The sequence below is a fragment of the Phoenix dactylifera genome, chromosome 9 (genome assembly GCF_051530095.1).
Source record: "Phoenix dactylifera cultivar Ajwa chromosome 9, Ajwa_hap1_PhDact_Kaust_v1.1, whole genome shotgun sequence".
Taxonomy (NCBI): Eukaryota; Viridiplantae; Streptophyta; class Magnoliopsida; order Arecales; family Arecaceae; genus Phoenix; species Phoenix dactylifera.
The window spans coordinates 19,502,372-19,523,232 of NC_143198.1; the positions used below are offsets into that span (position 1 = coordinate 19,502,372).

A 20,861-nucleotide genomic window follows, 5' to 3' on the forward strand; every position below is an offset into this window, starting at 1 on the left:
CAAGCGGCACCGTGGAGCAGCGGCGTGGTCCCCGTCTTCATTGAAGAGATCGGAGATGGGGCATGTGGAGAGGTGCCACCACTCGTCTTCATCGAGGAAAAGGAAAGAGCACGAAGAGGAGAGGAGGAGATAGATTCTAGCTGAGTCAAAGGTTGGTAAGAAAACGGACAGATGGTTTTAATATAGAGAGGACGGAAGGGTTCATGAAAGAGGAAGAGGAAGAGTTTTGTATGGTATTAATATAGAGAGGATAATTTAAGAGAGAGTGAAAGGTCGGGACAATTTAATGGCAAGGCCACGGAATACGAGAAGAAGTTGGATACGAGAAGAACTCGAAGGCTATGGAAAGATCCCGACGAAGGAGGTTTTTCCTTTCTTCCATGCGGAAGCCTAGATCCGATGAATCGCGCTAGTCGGAGAAAGATCAAAGCGGACGAAAGGTGGCCAGGGTCGCCGCTGGGTGGACAAGCTTGCTTGCAGTACCTCCTCTCCAAAAAAAAAAAAAAAAAAATCAGAGAATCCACCGATGGGAAGGGATTTTTTTTTTTTTTTATTTGGCTTGGCTCCGATAACATGTTGAAAAAGAAGAGCGGGAGAGAGAATGTATTTCTAAAACTTGTAATAATGACAAATCATGTTTCCCTGTCAGGGATATAAAAGAAAAATATAGTTGAAACGAATTGCCTTCAAGGTACAGAGCTGTAATAAACATGCAGAACCTTTCGCTGCAAACAGTCCGAGCAAGCGTAAAGCCCACCTCAAAATTCAAAGATTAGGTCCCAAAGCTGTACGATGTATTAGCCCGCATGCTGGGCATGCTCCTCACGTGAGGGTCGACCCCGCGGATATATATATATATATATATATATATATATATATATATATATATATATGGAGGAATGGACCATCTCACAAATACAATCAGAGCATCCGAATCCGATGACAAGCATGACCCCGGCAAGCATGATCTCGACATGCACGACCTCAGCATGCATGAGCTTAGAAGGCTGCCGAGCTCAAAATGCATAGCTCAGAAGACCGAGCTCAGAAGGCAGAGCTCCACAAGCCGAGCTCAGAAGGCTGCCGACCTCAGAAGGCCGAGCTCAAAAGGCATGAGCTGAGAAGGCCGAGCCGACCTCAGAAGGCCAACCTTGTCGTCAACATGCTGCGGTCATGCCCTACAACAGCATCACCGCACCATGCTTTGCTTGCCAACCACGCCACAATATATCAAACAGGGACCATTCCCTGCTACGACTGTCAACAATTAAATGCGCACGATCTCCACGAACCTCCAGCCTGCCCAAAATCTCAGGCCATTCACGGCAACTTGTTGACTCACTCAATCTCGTTCAGCCATCCACGGCAACTCATTAATTCACACGATCACGCCCAATCATGACGGTAACTCATTAATTCGCCCAGTCACATCACAGGTAACCTTGGCACCTCTCCTATAAAAGGAAAACTTTCTCTCCTCAGGGGAGGGGGGACTTACTGACTTCTGACTTTGAGCTTTACGTGCTATCTCTCTCTTTTTCTCCACAAAAGCCCCTTCTGACTTAAGCATCGGAGGGCCGGTGCCGGAAACTCCGGCCACCGACTTCTTACAGGTCCTTCGGAGGACGCAGCCCGCCGACGCACTATCCACCGGAGCTCCTCCTTCTCAACTAGTGGTCGCCTCTAGGTCCAGTTTCCAGCAACAATATATATATATATATATATCAATCAGTCATTTTAGACTTTTAGTTGCATGAATACAAATACTGATTGCTTTAAAATTTGAAAGACAATATATTATAAAGTTATATTTTATTTGGTAAGCGCAAAACTAATTAATCAAATGATGAGTAAAAAATATTTAAACTAACCTCATCACATAGATAGCTACCACCAACTTACGCATAAGATAGTCTCTACGAGTTTATGCATGGGGTAACCTTAACAGACTTACGCGTAGGATTGTTGCCACGAGCTTACATGTAAAAACTATATTTTGCTAGTTACAAACTAAGATATAATCTTGGTTAGTTTAAAACCAGAAAGTTAATTATCACTAGATTCAAATCGTGATAATGAGAAATGGAAGATAAGGCAAATGAAACCATTGTTGAACAAGAAGGTTTTATTTTATGATATTTGTGATATGTATTATTTTCGAATAAAATGAATATTTGATAACAGATGACGTACATTTATGTATATATATATATATATATATATATGTATATATCGGTTTATTTGAGTTGCGTTGGATAGTTAGTATGCGATTTCATAATATTTGCATTTTTTGTTATTAATATTTTCTATTTTTCATTCTATATTATTTATACAGGAGTGGATGTATAGGAATTCTTATGGAGTTGTTAGCTCACACCATCTCTTCACCTTTTCTTTTAGAGTTGTAGGATACTTGGTACCTAGGTACACTTTGGGATCCTGATAAGAGGATTGAATGGTTAGAACGCTATTGATACCAGTCAAATAATGAAATTTGTAATTGGACAAGTCATATCACTTGTGCATAATGTATCATTTTATCTTTTTATAAAATGAGGTTCATATTATCTAATAATATTGAGGTTGTATGAAAATAAGAATATATGGAAGAAAAATATTATGGAAAACTTTTTCTACTTACCTCATGAGATAGTCATCATGTATATTTATAGTTGAAAATATACAAGAGATTACAACTAGGATGATACAAAGATAAAAAGAAATAATAAATAGATCCCTAGAATCAATCCTAAATTTATGCTATTTGAAATTCAAAATTCAAAATTCAAGATTTCTAGAATCATAGATCATTGATATGAGGTTTGATATGGGGCTAAGATGAAGATATTGTCAATACCTCCTCCGCAAGCCTAAGTGGGTACCACTAAGGGCTTGGAGCGCAACTATTGAAAACGTTGGGAGGCAAGCCCTTTAATGAATTTATCAGCGATTTGGTAGTTGGAGGAGATGAATTGGACATGAAGCTGACGACGAGTCATTCCCTCTCGAACAAAATGAAAATCAATTTCAATATGCTTAGCTCGAGCATGAAAGACGGAATTGACAATAAGATATATGGCAAATAAATTATCACACTAAAGTATAGGGGCTTGAGAAAGTGAGATACTCAATTTCTGTAGTAAAGATTGAATCCAAATTAATTCAGCAGTAGCATTGGCAAGCCCTTCATATTCGGATTCGGTACTTAAATATGCCATAGTACATTGTTTTTTAGCACTCTAGGATATGAGATTACGACCAAAAACAAATTGAAGCCATTTACAGAACACCAGTCATCAGGATCACCGGCCCAATTAGCATTGGAATAAGCATAAAGAGAAGAGGATAGGCCTTTGGTTAAATAAATACCATAGTCAATAGTATACTTCAAGTAGCGAAGAATACGCTTGACTATAAGCTAGTGCATGAAAGTGGGCCTACTCATGAACTGACATACTTGGTTGATTTCAAAGATAATGTCAAGACATATAAGAGTAAAGTACTGAAGCACACCCACCACACTCCAATATTGAGTTGGATCAGAAAGTGGCAAACCAACATAATAACAAAGTTGGGACGCAATAGATATAGGTGTCGAGATAGGCTTAGAACCATTTATGTTGGTTTTGAGAAGAAGATCAGAAATATACTTTAATTGGGTCAGATGGAATCCAAAAGTAGTAGTCTTAGCCTTTTATCCCCTTGTCATGCATAGTGCTCCAACCAAGAACATTCTAATCTAAATTACCACAGAAAATCCATCAGCACTAAATTGTTGCTATAAGAAGAGGATAATCACAACCAACAATTTTATTAACAAGAAGTTACAAGAACCATAAAAAATGCAATTTGGCATACGAGGCCTTAAAACAATTCGGAGAACATAGAAATGATAATAAAACAAGAGCAAACAGAAACAATAGAAAATATCTAAAATAGTGAGATGAAAATGAAAGATATAAGCACCAAAATACTCGATACTTTGCTGGAATTTTCCTGTTTACCAGTACATAGAAGATGCATGACCTGCAATCAGATGGAGGAATTTCATGCAGAATTATCCATGATGTTTTCTTGGAATTCTCTTTGTCAGTATCCGTATGTAAGTATAGCTACTAAGTACTCCTACCTACCAAGAGGCTCTCCTGAAACAAAATACAATGATGTTGCAGGAAGAGAACTCGCTTACGGAAGCAAGTCTTTTTAAAAATAAAAAGATGTCTAAAACATTAGTTAATTAATATCTCACACACAGCCACACACACACACACACAGATCCTTCTGGACTTTCAAAACTTCTGAAGAATTCCAGCCTTTTCTTGTTAGTGAACATCTTCTATTGTTGCATGTATTGATGATATCTTTATCTGGGCAAATTCCAAGCTCTATGAAAGATCTTTCTCCAGTGTACTACCTCCAAGGTCTATTGTTGATAGACTTGTCGCCAATCCATTTTATCAATCTCATATATCCTGCACATCTATGTTGTTTCACCCTTTTCGTTATTCAACTTTCTGATTTCATTCAAAGCATATGGTGCTTGATTAATATTAGTCCTCTAGACTTGATATCACACCACCCTGCAAGCACTTTTCTTCTCACCTTCCTCTAGTTCTGCTAGAAAGGCTTTTGTCTGTCTCACAATCTCAGTAAATGAGACACAAGTCTTGGAATTAATCGCTGTGGTGTATTTACTGAGACTCCTTGTGATTCCATTATCATCAAATTAAATGCACATTCTAATTTGGGTTGGCTAGTTATTACTCATTAAACCTTTATCTGCCAAACCTTTCTTCCACAACACATACACACACAGCATTGTCTAGTCAAAAGTTTAAGCTTTTTTATCAAATATAATGTCAAAGATTTTGCACTGAGAATAGCAAATATTGCGGGCCACATTAAGAACACGAGTAGTGAGATATTTGTATCTCGTCTTTTTGTCAATTATAAAACATTTGAGAGCTGCCTTTCTTATATTCAAAGTGCATCAACCGCAGATTGAAATGTGCTCTTGTGAGCGCTTAGGACCTGCAGGGTGCAGGAATAACCGAGGACATGTATCAGTGTTTCCTCTTAATTGATTTGATCGCTAGATGACAATTTTTATGGTCATGACGTACAAGCTAATTTTAAATATTTATTATCTCTATGATCACCGCTACAATTTTTGATCCAACAGATTATTCAGATCGGGTTGGATCCATGTATAACCCGGACCCAACCTAAAAAATTGGGGCCGGTTCAAGTTCGAGGCAGGTCCAATTCGGATTCTAGGCAAGTCCGGTTCGGGTCAACCCATCCATGGTTTCAAAACTTATGCTTACACCCCCCACGGGCTGCAGTTCGTGGGCCCAAATAATTTTGCAGATTCGGGTTGGATCAGATCTTAGGATTGAAAATCTAAAATTATCCAAATTTCAAATAAATCGAATCAGGTCAGAAAATTCATACCCGATTTGAAAAATGGAACTGGTCTAATTTTAGAATCCTATCCCGCTCTACGGGTCCTCCAAAATAGGTTGGGTTGGGTCTAAGCTGGTCGGGTTAAGTTATGAGTCAATCCGACCCATTTCCAGCCTTACATGCAATAAAACTAAAGCAATGGCGAAGAGTATTTTTGTGATATGAAAATTGGCATGGCTTTGTAAAAGATTGCAACCTAACGTGGATTTCATGAGTAACCTTACTTTTGTCCTTTCTCACGAGTTGTGGTTCTCAACCATCCACGTTATAGCTGATGAGATAATTATTGTTTGCTCTTGAAACCCTACTTCCTTACCAAATAAACTTATTCTTTTTATACTTTTCGGTTAGATTTAGAATCCACAATAAATTGGATATAGGTCAGGTCGGCCAATTTTTATACTCATCCCGCAATTAAAAATTCTGTACCCATATCCATCTTGTACCCATCTCAGGATCAGATAAAGTAGATAGGGTGGGTTGTGGTGGATCGGGTTGCATAGGCAAGATGGCTTGCGTCGGATAATTATAGCTTATAACTATAACTAATAAGACCGCATTTGCTATATAAATGGGAGAAGCTTACAACTTATTATTTTATGATCTAATTTTGGTCTAGATAGAGTGAATCTCAATGTACATCAATAATTACAATATATTTTAATAAGAAACAGTTATACAAAAGTCAAATTAATTGAGGGTTTAAAAATAAGATAAATAAAAATAATAGGATGTGATTTTTACAAAATATATATGTTTTCTAAATTCCAACAATAATAATTTTCTAAGTAAAAGAGGGAGGAATGACCGAGGTGCATGGGGTTGTGATGGCTATCATCTATCAAGTGAACAAGGAGAGAAATGGTGGATTAAGGTTATATTATTTTAGGTCAGGTTTGGAGTAGGGCATATCATTACTTGTATCCAAACTGAACTTGCTTAAGGTATTACATCTAAAACTCATATCCGCCCCCAAATTTAAACAAGTCAAGTAAAACCGCCTCATTTGAGTCGGATCGGGCTGGGTACCTTATGGACTAGCTAAAGTTGCCACTCTGCTAGATTTATTCAGCCAAAACAACTTGGTGACTTTAAAAAAAGCTACAGTGATGAAAGATACTCTTAAAATTTTGAAAAATTGGAATTTATCTTGTTTATTTATTTTGTTTTAATTAGCATTAAAATTATTAGGAAAGGAACAAACAAATAATTTTACTTGATGGATAAGGAATAAGCTTTTAATAAAACTATTGAGATATCCTGATTGAAAGGAATGGAAACCAAAGAAGAAATAATTATAATTGTAAAGGCTCTAGGCCACCTCTATATTATGGGCATATCATTTCGGAGTAGGGCATTACATTACTTATACCCGATCCAAATCTGCTTCAGATATTACATCTAAAACTCATACCTGCCCCCAAATTCAAACGAGTCAAGTAAAATGGGTTCATTTGAGTCAGATCGGGTTGGGTACCTTATGAGCCAACTAAAATTGCCACTCTGTTAGATTTATTTAGCCAAAATAACTTGGTGACTCCAAAAAAATTTTGACGATGAGAGAAACTTTTAAAATTTTGAAAAATTGGAAAACATCTTTGTTTATATTTATTTTGTTTTAATTAGTATTAAAATTATTAAGAAAGGAACAAACAAATAGTTTTACCTGATGGATACTGAATAAGTTTTTTAATAAAACTATTGAGATATCCTGATTAAAAGTAATTGGAAACTAAAAGAAGAAATAATTATAATTGTAAAGGCTCTGGGCCGCATCTATACTATAGTATCTTAACATGATTTGATTCTATTTTATTTCTATACTCAAATATTAAATAAGCTTAAATAAACTATGAACCCACGCGTAGAGAGCTGAATCATAAAAAGTGGGGGAACAAATAAAATTGGTAAACAATCTTAACAATTATAATGGCCAAATTTAATACCTATGATGTATGTAGCTATAGTATATAATGTCACGGGACCTTTGGATCTATTATAATAAGAGATGAAATGGATCGGATATAGATCTTACATATCAATATCTATTTTATTTAAAAAATATAGATATAAGTATAAATATTAGTCAAATTAAATAGATATAGATACATAATAGATATGGAAAGTTAGATACAAATATGGATATAATTTGAATAATTAAATTTTATGGTCATAGAATCAAAAATATTACTAAATAGATGAGAAATCAAGTTAATAACATATTAATATAATTATTTATTTTTTATATTAAAATAAATTTTAGATAGTGATAGAGTAGTCGTCTATATATAGCAATGAGATACTCAATTATTTATTTATATTCAAAAAGAGTTGAATATAAAAATAAATTTAAATACATTGGTGGAAAGCATCGAAAAGCCTGGAAAAAAATTTAGAAAAAAGCAGAAGGGTCCTCGAAGACGCGAGGGTAAAGTAGTCATTTAACATCCCAGCGGTGTGCAATAAAGTGTGCGCGCAAGTAGGGTTCTGTCCCCAAGGTGCTCGCTCTCCCTATAAAAGGTGCTCGCCGCTCCCAACTTTTTCCTTTCTTCCTCCTCACCAGTCAGAGATAGAGGGGGGAGGTTGCGCCCTCCTCGGCCTTCTCCAGGTGAGCTTGCACTTCCCTTCCTTTTTTTTTGTGGTTTTTTCCGCATATTTCGCGTTTTCGCCTTAGATCGTAGCGTCTTTCCTTTTGAATCAACGTCTGGAAGGGTTTGATCTCTCAATACTCGATTTCTACTGGCTATTGGTCGAAAAACGCTTACAATTTTAGAGGATCTGGCCGCTGCTTGTGTGTTTTTTGTTACTGATTGTGATGATTCAGTCATTTCTTAGACTTTTTTGTTTTGGGAATGTAATTCCAAGGAGTTGCTTCATTCATCAACGGCTTGATTTTTCTTTTAATTTTCTAGGTTAGTTTTTGCTTCTTTCTTCTAAGATCTTGTTGCTCGTGTTATATGTCTGACTATGATGCTATTGATGGATTGATACTCTTGGGAAATTTGTAGAATTAATATGTTTGAGCTTGATTACTCTTGAGTTTTATACTCCGTTTAGATTTCTTTGTGTGTGGGGGGGGGGGGGAGTTGTTGTTCCGTTGATGGGAACAGGGCATGTGACTTAGTCTGCAGTCCACCCCAGTCATCAGGATCTTAGTGGCTTAAGTGTCTAGAGAAAATATTTCGAGGTTTCTGAAACTTGTTAGATGATCAGATTTCAGCAACAGGTGGTGAGGCTTGTATTGATCTACCGTGGCAAAGTATCCAGACTATTTAAATTTGGTCTTTATATGTTCTATAAGATGTGGGAATCTGATAAACACTGGGTCATTGACTTAGATTGTCCACCGTGTGTCTTGATATAGGACATAAGTAAGAAATTCATGCCATGGGAGCAGTAAAGCGATGCACTTGATCTTATTTGACATAAATTTGTTTATAGGTGTATGTTGGACTTTTGAAGCCTTTAGTTCCCTTGTCCTGACTCGAATTCTTTGGGATCTCAACTACAATCATCACTAATAATTTTTTTTTGCCATCAATTATTACTTAAGATCAATTTGACAAATTCATCGGGGCGGGTTGGGGGGGGGGATGTGGAAAAGTAAGAGAACAATATGGAAATCTTATTGCCTTTATCTTAAAGAGCAATAACCATGTCGATGAAAAGAAAGAAGTCAAACACATTTTCTTGAGTAAAAGTCAGATCAAATTTTTATTGAGGATGAATATGGGTTAGAAATTCTGACACGGATAAAATTCTGGATGGCTTCAGGTTGGAATCTTGATCCAACTTGGGTCATGCGGGTGGCCTCATAATAAGAGAGTTGGGACTGTTTGGTTAGATTAATATATGAAGAATAGCACTCTGTCTTTTGATACAAGTTAATGGCTATATTGAAATCAACAAACACTTTGGGTTTTCAAAGAATATGTAACCATCCCAAGATACTCTCATGAACACCTCCTCGATATCACCCACCCACATATCCTCTTTATGCTATTGTAAGCCCTAACAGAGCATTCCTTGGACTCTCTTTCTATTCTGATTCGATCTCCATGAAACCCACCATACACTCCCTTTATTTCTTTTCCCACCATGAAACCTAACCCATGCACTACATCTTCTACCACCATTAGAATCAAATTGCATGAAGATTAGGTGGGTCGGGTCAGGTCAGGAGAGCTGACCCATGGGTGTGCTTGGGTCAAAGATTCAACCCAATCTTCAGTACGGTTGAGTATGGGACAGGTTTTTATGTGTAACACTTTTATCTCGATTTGGCCCAAACCCAACCCAACCCAATCCATTGATTACCCTATTAAGGCTTTTATTTGCTACAGGGATAGGTGATAGTTTTTCGTATTATCAAGAACCAAGGAATGTTCACACTTCTCAATTAGGTATTTAGGAGTAAGACCATTATACAGATATGGAGGTGAAAACAGATTTTGGACTAGAGGAAGTCATCTTCATTCTAGCAATCCTTGGATCTTGCATATACTCCCCAGACCTATGTAAAGACTATGTTATTGGCTAAGGATATATCTATGAACTGAACACCACCAACATGGGAAAAAAGTGTTGTCTATAAGATATGCATGTTGGTTTCAATATCACACTATCTTATCATTGAATTGGAAGATAGAAACTAGCATGATTCCTAAAAGTAAATAACGTCAGCATTACATGATTACTATAGTAGGTTTTGGTATCAAATGTGCTGTTGTTTACAGATCATATCAACTAGAGTCTACATCAATCCAAGAGCTGCTGTATATGTGAGTGATGGGGACATCAGAGCTGTTCGTTCAGACGATCGAGCCATCAGAGCCGCTCGCTTGCGCCTGCACCAGGGGATGACATCATTATGGCTACGAGAGGATCCTGAGCCATCGGATTGAGTCAGGTCCAGATCGGGTCCATTCGAGTCTGCGTCATGTTTCTTTGATTGCCTTATTAGTTGCTTTTGTTTGAGTCGATTTGGTTGTTGAGTCAAGTAATTGGATCAATTGATCAATGTAAGACCTAATTATAAAGGTTCAATTTTGGATGTGATCAATTGGTTTAATGATCTAATGTTAGTAAGATTTAATTTGGTATGTAATTAATTAATTGACTTAGTCAATTAATTGAAGGGTCCAAGTTTGGTTAGTTATTAATTGTTGACTTGGTCAATTCATGATGTAAGGCCTATATAAGGGCCACCCCGCTCATGAATTAGGGATGGAATGATTAAATAAAAACCCTAGCCTCCTTTCTTCTTCTTCTTCTTCTCTTCTTCCTCCTCCTCTATAACCTCTTCTTCCTGCGTCTCTATAACCTCTTCTTCCTCCTCCTCCCCTTCTTCTTTCTCTTTCTCTCTTCTCCCTGCAGTGGTCCGCCATCAGTGAGTTTGGACATAAAAGCTCATGGGTCTCACAACATGGTTAGAATTTATAGCCTCCATCTTTTTGCATACAGCCTGTAAAACAACATACAAGATGATGTTGCATGGGTAGCTTGTCATGATGGTCAAGTCTGTAAAGTATTGAAGATGAAAGATATAAGAAGCATGCTTCCTGTAGCGATCATCTATATGAGTCATTAATACAGTTCTAAGTGTGCTTTTTGCATCATCTGGCATTGAAATATTGGCAGCATTTTTTTTTTCATTCAAACTCCTTTGGCCAGCCCTATAGATGTTTGGGAGATTCCCTGTTCAGCAAGGACCTGTTTGGATGCTTTGCATCCACCATCACCGGATAGCTCACCATCTTACGGCAACATTAGAATGACAGAAGGGAGGAGAGGAGGTGGAAGAGGAGGAGGCTTCATTTTTTGTGTAGGCAGAGATTATCTAATCCCTAAATTTTAGGGCTAAGATAAATCACCTCTGATGAGGAATATGTAATCCCTGCGATTTCTAGATTGGGAGACAGTGGCGTATCATGCAACAATTGTTTTCTCTCCCTGCCACTATTCCATACTTCTCACTTCCTGTCAAACAGTAAGTTATCTGCAAATAGTGCATGCAAAGCATCCAAAAAGGCCCTAGGTGGTACTAGAGCTTTGGAACAATGACCTTTTTTAAAACTTGGTAATCATTTTTAGTAGTAGAGACAATCACAAGAAAATGGTAATCCAATAGCTGCAAGCAATCACTTGTGGCAATGTAGTTAGATTTTTGAGATATTCTCTGTTGACCAAGCAAAATCGAGAACTTTGGAACCATGAATGTCTATAAGCATGATACTTGTAAGCTGTAAAGACAATGACAAGAAAAAAGTAAGACAATAACTACGTGAAATTATCTCTCTTTGTATGTGACAATAACTTGTGCATGTGTTTTTAGTTACATTTTGCTTTCTTCAAGCCTTTTATATAGTGAATTTTAATATAGATTTCCTGTACTATAGCCTATTTATTTTGATTGTTGTTCATTTCTTGTAGGTCAGCTCATTGGTGTTCCAAAATGGCCGACGAACTGCATCCTCCATCTATAGTACAGAAGATACATGGGGAATCGTACTTGTTCTCTAGACTGTCTCCCTATTCGCAGGCCAGGAGTGCCAGCTTCCACAACTTTCCTGGCACCTACATCAATGGGGGCCTGAACAGCGCCTTGCTGAAATCATACCACAGCAACATTGAATCCCTTGGTTTCTCATCTTTCTCACATCTTTCCCCCATCTGTGCCTGTGCCCCCCAGGAGAAGGGTATTTCAGGATTTCTTATGGATTTTCTTATGGGAGGAGTTTCTGCTGCTGTCTCCAAAACAGCAGCTGCTCCAATTGAGCGGGTGAAACTCTTAATTCAGAACCAGGATGAGATGATTAAATCTGGCAGGCTCTCTGAACCCTACAAGGGGATTGGAGACTGTTTTGCCCGAACCATAAAAAATGAGGGCATGCTCTCATTGTGGAGAGGAAATACTGCAAATGTGATTCGTTATTTTCCTACACAGGTCTAGCTTCTTTTCTTCCATTCTTTTTTTGCAGTTGTTATTTGTCCTCTTCAATTATTGACTGATCCACTTATGTTACAAGCCAGGCCCTGAACTTTGCTTTCAAGGATTACTTTAAGCGTATGTTTAACTTTAAGAAAGATAGAGATGGCTATTGGAAATGGTTTGCTGGTAACTTGGCATCCGGAGGTGCGGCTGGTGCTTCATCTCTCCTCTTTGTGTATTCTTTGGATTATGCCAGGACACGTCTGGCCAATGATGCCAAGGCTGCAAAGAAGGGAGGTGAAAGGCAGTTCAATGGTCTGATTGATGTTTACAGGAAAACAGTAAAATCTGATGGTATTGCGGGGCTCTATCGGGGCTTTAACATCTCATGTGTTGGTATCATTGTTTATCGCGGGCTTTACTTTGGAATGTATGATTCATTAAAACCAGTGGTGCTGGTTGGTGCCTTGGAGGTTAGTAAAAGAAAGGTTGAATTCAAGCATATTTATATGTGCACATATGCCTGACACTATTTATTCTTAACACCCACTAGCCTGCTAGTTACAAGCTACAAAAACAATGTTCTAGTGAATTATTCTCTATACAGAATCTCTAAATATTCATAATCACCCTCACCCTTTAGTTTTAAAGATGATATTAGTATCAAAGTGAAATGCTTGCTTCAGCAAAGCTAAAGAAACAGCTAATGTCATCCAACAGGTGCCTTAGCTCAGAGCATTTTGATTTGTACAAGCATTTTTTGCTTGCACATAGTTAAATTTCTTGGTTTTAAATCAATTTGTAAAGGAACTTCCCTTGTAGTATTCTCTATTCATGTTTAAATCTATCTATCTATTAATTCTTAATGACAAAGCTCAGTTTTTCATTTTATTTTATTTATTTTATATATTTGGTTGGGGGAGTTGTGGCATATGGGTCAGATCTGGTCTGGTCCACTTTGGATCTGATGACTGATTGGTGTATACCCCTAATGCATGATACTTAGGGTCAATACATTAAATGATTAGGTTATGCCTCAGAAGGCTTTGTTTGTTGGGTCAACATGGTCAAGTTACCAAGCTGGACCTGGGTTTTTCACCTCAAATAGACCAAAATGTTGAACAGAATCAGGTTTTCGTGTGGGCCAAACTAATCCTTTTTCTTCCTTTTATTTCTTTCTTTCATGGTGGGAATTTTCATTTTGATTAGCAAAAAAACTTGTTATTATGAATCTTGTCACGCTAAGTTTGATCCAGCCATTTGCAAGTTGGGTCTACCAACCTCCGGGTACCCTGGCCTTTGATTTTTGAAGCAGGACTTGGACGCTGTTGGTTTATTATTTTTATTGGTTTTGGCGAGCATGTTGTGGGTTGCTTCCATATGCACATCTTCTGAGCATTAGGTTCCCCTGTCTGCATGTGCATCTATTCTCATGAATGCAGTGATGACATCATCTCTTATTTGTTGGGCTTTGTGATCTTGTTGCAGGATAATTTCTTTGCCAGTTTCTTGCTTGGATGGGGAATCACTATCGGTGCTGGTCTTGCCTCCTACCCCATTGACACTGTTCGCAGAAGGATGATGATGACATCTGGTGAGGCTGTCAAGTACCGTAGTTCGTTAGATGCATTCTCACAGATCATGAAAAATGAGGGAGCTAAATCCCTGTTCAAGGGTGCTGGTGCAAATATCCTCCGTGCAGTGGCCGGTGCTGGTGTTCTGGCAGGTTATGACAAGCTGCAGGTGCTGGTCTTTGGAAAGAAGTATGGGTCTGGTGGTGGTGGCTGATGCCATTTCTTGAGTTGCCGATGGCTAGATAATTTGATGATGATGAACAAGAGTATTAGGTGTTTGTGCTTCCTTCTTGATTCTGGTTCAGAATAATGTTCACAGATGAACACCCTTCTATTATCATCTTAGGTCTTCTGGAGATGCATGCGTGATGACTGGGTGTTGTTTTTATGTCCTTTTTTTGGTTAAAGAGAGAGCTAAAAGGTGTGTTATTGCTTAAGTATGTGTCTGGTTGAACTATTGTGATGAATTATCAGAAGTATGCCGCATCCTTGGAGTCCATTTTGTTCTTGATGTGGCTCTTCGTTGGCATTTGGTCTTTTTCAGCTTTCGGTTCATCATCATACTAAAACCATGTGTTTCTGTTCGAATAGTCCTGGAAACTAGTTGCCTGTGGGTCTGGTTATAGATAAGAAGATAAAAAATAAAAATGGTTCAGTGTATGGTCAGTTTTGTTCAAGACTGCGGCCACCTTGGTCTGTTTTGCTGTGCTAAGCCACTTGAGCATTTGCTGCATGGTTGCTCTGTTCTTAATTGAAATTATTATTCCATGACAGATTTTCCAAACGAATTTAATACTTCATGTGAATGCTATCATGTCGCCTGCCCACTTACAAATCATGAGTTCGAGTTCGGATGGACCTTTCTAATCATGATTTCGAATTCGGATAGACAAAGGACGTGTTAGTTCGGAAAGCGTGGAAGGTCAATTTTATCAATTTTTAAGGTAAACTTTCTACCATTTATAATCCTTTCGCTCTGAAAAGAAATCCAAAATGAGGTTTATAGTAATTTAGTCATTTTAAACTAAAATCGTCAAATTCGACTTTGATTTTGAAGGAAGCCTAGAGGACAATCTTCCAAATGGTAAGATTGTACAATTGCATGAGCTATTTTCTGAAAATCTTCTGTAACGACAATTAAAGAAAGCAAGTGAACAACAACCGAACATGCTTTATAACATTAATTTGGAATTGATGATCCAACCTGCAGTCATTTTGTTTTCCTGCTTTTCTCTTCCGATAACTTGAGTATTCATTAATGCCTTCCAGATAGATGCAAACAGCAACATGTTCCCCATTATTATTTTCAGTCAGACAGATGATCGGATTTGTGAGTAATACATACAAAACCCACCAAGGTCCAGTATTATTGTGGGAACATATCAGCAGAATTATCAGCCAAATTTACATATCTCTAGCTGCAACTTTCCCAAGCACAGTTCAGGCTCCGACATGCCCCCGAGGTTCCTTTATTTTTCTAACTTTAATCCTCCACGAGAATTTCAAAGTGAGGATGATCGTTTTGCTGCAAGCTTTTTCTGGTAAGTATACACACCAATCCCTCGCTTCCTTCCCAAGCGACCAGCATCAACATACTGAACAAGGAGTGGGCAAGGACTGTACTTGCTGTCTCCGAGTCCTTCATGAAGCACCTTCAGTATTGAAAGACATACATCCAAGCCAATGAAGTCTGCAAGCTCCAAAGGACCCATTGGGTGGTTAGTGCCCAGTTTCATCCCCGTATCGATGTCTTCTTTTGTTGCCACACCTGTGTATAATGCAAAGAATGCTTCATTGATCATAGGCATCAGGATCCGGTTGACAATGAAGCCAGGATAATCTTGGGAGCATATAACAGTCTTTCCAAACCTGTATAATTGAACTATCAATATATATAAGAGAACTGAAGTTGAATATAATAAGTGATAAGAAGCGTTTTGTTAATTTGGCAGTTACAGTCACAAATCAAATGAAAAATTTAGGTTGTCTGAAAAACAACCTATCAGCTCATAAAATTCGTAATTCAAAACAAATCTATTGACTCTTCCATATAACTGTAAAAACTAAACAGCTTCAAATTTCGACGTCATAGTGCGCTTTGCAAGTTCTCTGAAATCAACAAAAGACTTGTCGATTCATGCAGTCAGGCTGGACACAGTCTAGTGCTTACCTTTCTGCCAAGGCTTTTATTTTTGCAAAGACCTCATCCGATGTGTCTGCTCCTCTCACAATCTCGATCAATTTCATTATAGGAGGGGGGTTCATAAAATGCATGCCTATCACCTGCAAGATATGATAACTTTAACCCTTGTTTTAGACAATAAAACAACTTTAACAGCTCTATAGTTGTGTAAAATGTTTTGAACAGATAAGCTTAGATTTAACTGATATACAAATATCCAGCATCATAAATTGTTCCATGTATCCATGTTGATTTCTATAATGCGCATTTCAGTTTCAAGAGTTACTTTCCAAAGCAAAGTCACAAAAACCACAAAAATGTTGAAGCATTAAATAACATCAATGAGCACAAAACTTCCGGTACAAGCTATGGGGGAGCATGCAAATCCTTTTGATTAGAAAGAAGAAACACTTGCTCAACCTCTCATGCAAAAACACAGTCAATGAACCTCAAAAAAATTGACTTGGAGTTAGCATACGCTGCTCTGTCTTTTACACCAATCCTATTGAAAGTTCAAGACTTATACTTTCTTCATGACTATTTGGAATATTTTTGTACAAATCTATTTAGGTTGTGTTGCCTCTTTTATAGCCTCTTAAGATGATTCAGACACCTAACCAGATTACATTGTATATCCATACCTTCTCAACGATTTTGTTAACTTTTTTTTCCTTTCAATTCTCTGACCTACTCATTTTCAAGTTCTTGCTTCATAACTTGTACGACTCAATGAACTTATCTCTATTGTGCTCATTTGTTCTTGAATTAGATAGGTCACATTATATGCTCTATACATATACAATTAGATGGGCACACGATCTTGCAAATATTATGTGAGGAAATAGAAATATAAAACTAAATATCAAGGAAACCTCTACATAGAAGAAGTCTCTATGCCCTTTCATTGCGCATGTCAATTTATAGAATGAAGTTAGAGTTATACTCATCTCATATTAGTTATCTTCAAAATTCCAAAAGCTACCCTTCAACAAAAACATAATGTTTTAGAAGCTAATCCATGCCATGAACTTTGCTACCAGACCAGTTATTCCGTCCCAATAGAGACCAAGATATGAATGATAATTATAGGAAGCTTAATTTTTCCTCATTAATGGATAAAAGACTAATTCATGCATGAACTTTGCCACCAGAACAGTTATTCCATACAAATAGAGATCAAGATATGAATGGTTACTATAAATAGGTTGATTCGTACTCATTAACAGATAAGAGGATGGTAAACATAAATTGGCATTTCGCATTGTTAACATTCCTAATATGAAGAGCAAAACTTCAAAACCCAAGGGGTGACTCTATAGTCAAAAGAGGCAAGGCCACCAAGCTGCCCCCCACCCGAACACACACACACACACCCCAAAAAAGGGGAGGGAAAAAGCATGCCGATTTTACAGTACATATTGGACTGACATGGACCAACATAACTTGATATGTACTAGCATGACTATGCACAACATAACAGCTAACAACGCTCTACCATTTTGGCTCTGTAGAAACCAGTTAATAAGGAGGGGTATCAGTATCACTTAAATCCATGCTTGAAACTTCTTGTGCTATATAAATTTTACCACAGTTGATTCTTCATAACCCATTTTCTTCTTTTCTTTTCATATTCTCTAATATTAATTTCTTATTCTCTTGGACATGCTCTTCATGTTTTGCATCATTTCATTATGGTGACAAGTACTTTATCATTTGGTATATGTGGAATGGGAGTGATTAAAATTATATCGTAATCATCCATATGAAATTGATCAGTCACGAAGATATATTCTGTTATTCCTCTCCTTACAGCACCAATTGGCAAAACTAGCAGTAAAGATAGACATTCAAATATTTATGTGCATATGCTTATAGAGTTATTGGTGTATAGCATCTGTTTTTTTTGGTTAATCATAATGGACCGAACCATTAAACTATAAAACCACATGCAATGATGAAGAGTTACACTTGATGATATGTAGAAGAATTATTTGTAAGATCAATTAAATAATGAAGCTCAAAATTAACTAGTAACTTCAAAAAGATGATGCTTATACTGCATCTGGCATAATGTAAAATATTCAACTGGAAAATATTTCTGGCATCATTCTTTTCGGGAGTGGTCAGGCAGGAATAAAATTAAAAACATGCTTGTGGTGTTTTCCTAGACTGCCTCAAATCATGCATAACACAAGCCTGGATAAGCATGTTTGAATTATGGAGTAGTTTCTACATCAGTCAGAAGAAAGTCTCCCTAGCCTGACATTTCAAAAAACAAGATTGACTATTCATTTAGAAGCGTTTGTCAAAACTTGAGGTGATTCTGAATAGGTGCCACCCAAAAACCTTAGTAAATGGGTCTCTTCACTCTGAAGCCTAGAGGATAGGCTCAGTGCTAGCAATAGTAAATTCATTGCTCACCATAAACACTATCAGTCAGCGAGAAACAAAGGTTTTTGAAACAATCCTACACACCAATTAAAAAGAAAAGATTCCTGTTGTCATTAGGCAAAGGTATCCCATGAGCACCTCGCACAACAGCAATAGGAACTGGTGAACGTGTTTAATTTTTTTCACCCCTCTGAGTGAATATGCAAATATGCCACGGATAGCCTCCAAGTGATAGGTCGAGAAAAATGTACTGCAATGATAAACATGTACAATTATCAGAATTCCCAAAATCAATGAATTAAGGCCTGTTGTTTCTGTTATGATTCATAAGATGCAATGATTAAACAGTTGACATAGCATTCAGTAAACCTTCTTCTGACCAAAATTCAGCATTCAGGTGAGCCTATGAAGTGAAACCAGAAGGGCGATGACAAAAACCTGTGTTGGCCGACTAGTCGCAGAAGCAAGACGAGTAATGGAGATCGAGCTAGTATTAGAAGCCAAAATTGCAGAAGCTTTTGCAAGTTTGTCAAGTTGAGAAAATAATTTCTTCTTTATGTCTTCAGACTCCACGATTGCTTCAATTATAACATCTGCACCTGCAAGCTCTTCTAAATTTGGGGTACATTTCAGGCGTTTTATAGAATCCGCACCTACAAGCTGCGAGACCAGTGAAAAGCATAACAGAAGAATAAGTATTCAAGACAAAAGCTGAGGCAAGCAGAGTAATACGAGAATTCTTGACATTGCTTGGTTAATTGCACGCCATATCTGGAACGGTAGGTGATTATGTAAGCATATTCTTATTTATTACTACATTCAAGTCTCCAAGAAAATGATGTGATTTCCCAACCACAGGTTTGATGAGGGAAGCAATGAATAAGATGCAACATGGTTACCTACCGTAAATTATCAAGCATTGAAGTATTTATAAATATTAGAATGTGTTCACAGTTCAAATAAGCGAAATAACCGCCCAGTCATTCACAAAGCATTCCAATTATGCATTCCTAGTTAACCACTGGGCATTTGAAAATAATATAAATCCAGGCAAAAGACTTCAAAAGTAGGCCTCAAGTAGTTTAATTATTGCAGCAGGAGATTATCTAATCTGACATCATCTGGACTTTATGTAGATATAGAAGCTTACTTGATTCCTGACAAAATGTATTCAAGATAAAGCTTTACGGCTTAGAACATATCCAGATTTACTAATATATATTTAACAAGGCCTAATGTTGATGTCCTAAAGGAAAATCTAGTCTGGAAAATGAATGAAAGAACGCTTCAACGAAAATGCTGCAATTACTCTTCCAATTAATAAGATCTGCATAAAAAGGGAACAGAATCAGGCGTGGCAGAGTGAACTGCCCAGCAAACTAAGCCTAGCAATCTTGCCTGCCAAATTACATATGAACTAAATAAACATGACAGGCGACAAACACGAATCATTGTTGTCCGAAATGTTGTTGTTTCATGTGCATAAAAGGAGCCTTCAAGTTTCTTTTGTTTACGTCGCATATAATGATGCATATTGATGATAAGCCCTCCCATATGCATGAGAAAAAGTTGCCATTTCTTTTCTTATGTTGTTGCTGGTGTGGGTTCATATAAACTCATTCATTTCTTCATTCATATAGTTCTAATTCACGCCATAATTATGAGATCAAGCGATCTAAGTTAAAAAAAGAAACCGATTAGTTCCAAATTGCCACACTCTTGATCGGTAGTGGAAGACAAGAATCACACGGCCCATAGGTAGCAACAAAGAGAAGGGGAGAAAAAGCCCATGACCAGCCTACGTAACAGAAAATGTAAGAAGAAAAAGGATAGCACCTGGGAGAGCTGGCCCTTGGAGACAAGGCGGCGAATGGAAGTGGAGATGACCTGGGCCGCTCGGCCGAGTGCCTCGGGGTCGGAGTCATGGAGCCAGACGTCGTAGCCCGCGACGGCGGCGAGCTGGGCGATACCCGACCCCATCTGGCCTCCGCCGATCACCCCGATCGCCTTGATCTTCTCCATCCCCTCCGGCATCGCCATGGCCGGCCCTTCTTCCTCTCATCATGATTTATCCTGTCCCTTGGCACGCAACTTTACAATGCCGCTGCCACGGAGGCTAGCTGACGTCAGCCTGCGGACAGCCCATTTAGGCCTGTTTGGGAAATCAGACAGGCAAATCCAAACGGATCGGACTAGATTTGCTGTTAGATCATAAATAACACGGTCTATTTAAGTAAGCCTTATATCAGCTCAATCCATCTTCATATAAATTTTGTAGAAAAAAGAAAAAATTTTCTATTGATCTTTCTTTTCATTC

General features: G+C 37.8%; 2 protein-coding genes across 5 annotated transcripts; one reads left to right on the forward strand and one right to left on the reverse strand.

Annotated features, from left to right (window-relative positions):
* Positions 1–7,927: 7,927 nt before the first annotated feature.
* LOC103721939 (ADP/ATP translocase 1, mitochondrial-like) lies at positions 7,928–14,470 on the forward strand. 4 transcript variants are annotated; one of them, XM_008812328.5, is made up of 5 exons: positions 7,955–8,074; positions 10,203–10,375; positions 11,899–12,412; positions 12,499–12,870; positions 13,886–14,470. In XM_008812328.5, exons 3-5 carry the CDS (start codon positions 11,921–11,923, stop codon positions 14,183–14,185), a joined length of 1,164 nt encoding a protein of 387 aa, XP_008810550.1. In that variant the 5' UTR covers positions 7,955–8,074; positions 10,203–10,375; positions 11,899–11,920; the 3' UTR covers positions 14,186–14,470. The 4 variants fall into 4 exon arrangements, with proteins under 4 accessions (XP_008810549.1, XP_008810552.1, XP_008810550.1 ...); XM_008812329.5 differs by having other exon boundaries at positions 10,203–10,370; XM_008812327.5 differs by lacking the exon at positions 10,203–10,375 and having other exon boundaries at positions 7,928–8,074.
* Positions 14,471–15,241: 771 nt separating this feature from the next.
* LOC103721940 (3-hydroxyacyl-CoA dehydrogenase family protein) lies at positions 15,242–20,620 on the reverse strand. Its single transcript, XM_008812331.5, has 4 exons — positions 20,381–20,620; positions 18,983–19,204; positions 16,142–16,254; positions 15,242–15,840 (listed from the first exon to the last, which is right to left on the reverse strand). The coding sequence occupies exons 1-4, from the start codon at positions 20,582–20,584 to the stop codon at positions 15,474–15,476; spliced, it is 906 nt and encodes a 301-aa protein (XP_008810553.3). The 5' UTR covers positions 20,585–20,620; the 3' UTR covers positions 15,242–15,473.
* Positions 20,621–20,861: the final 241 nt, after the last annotated feature.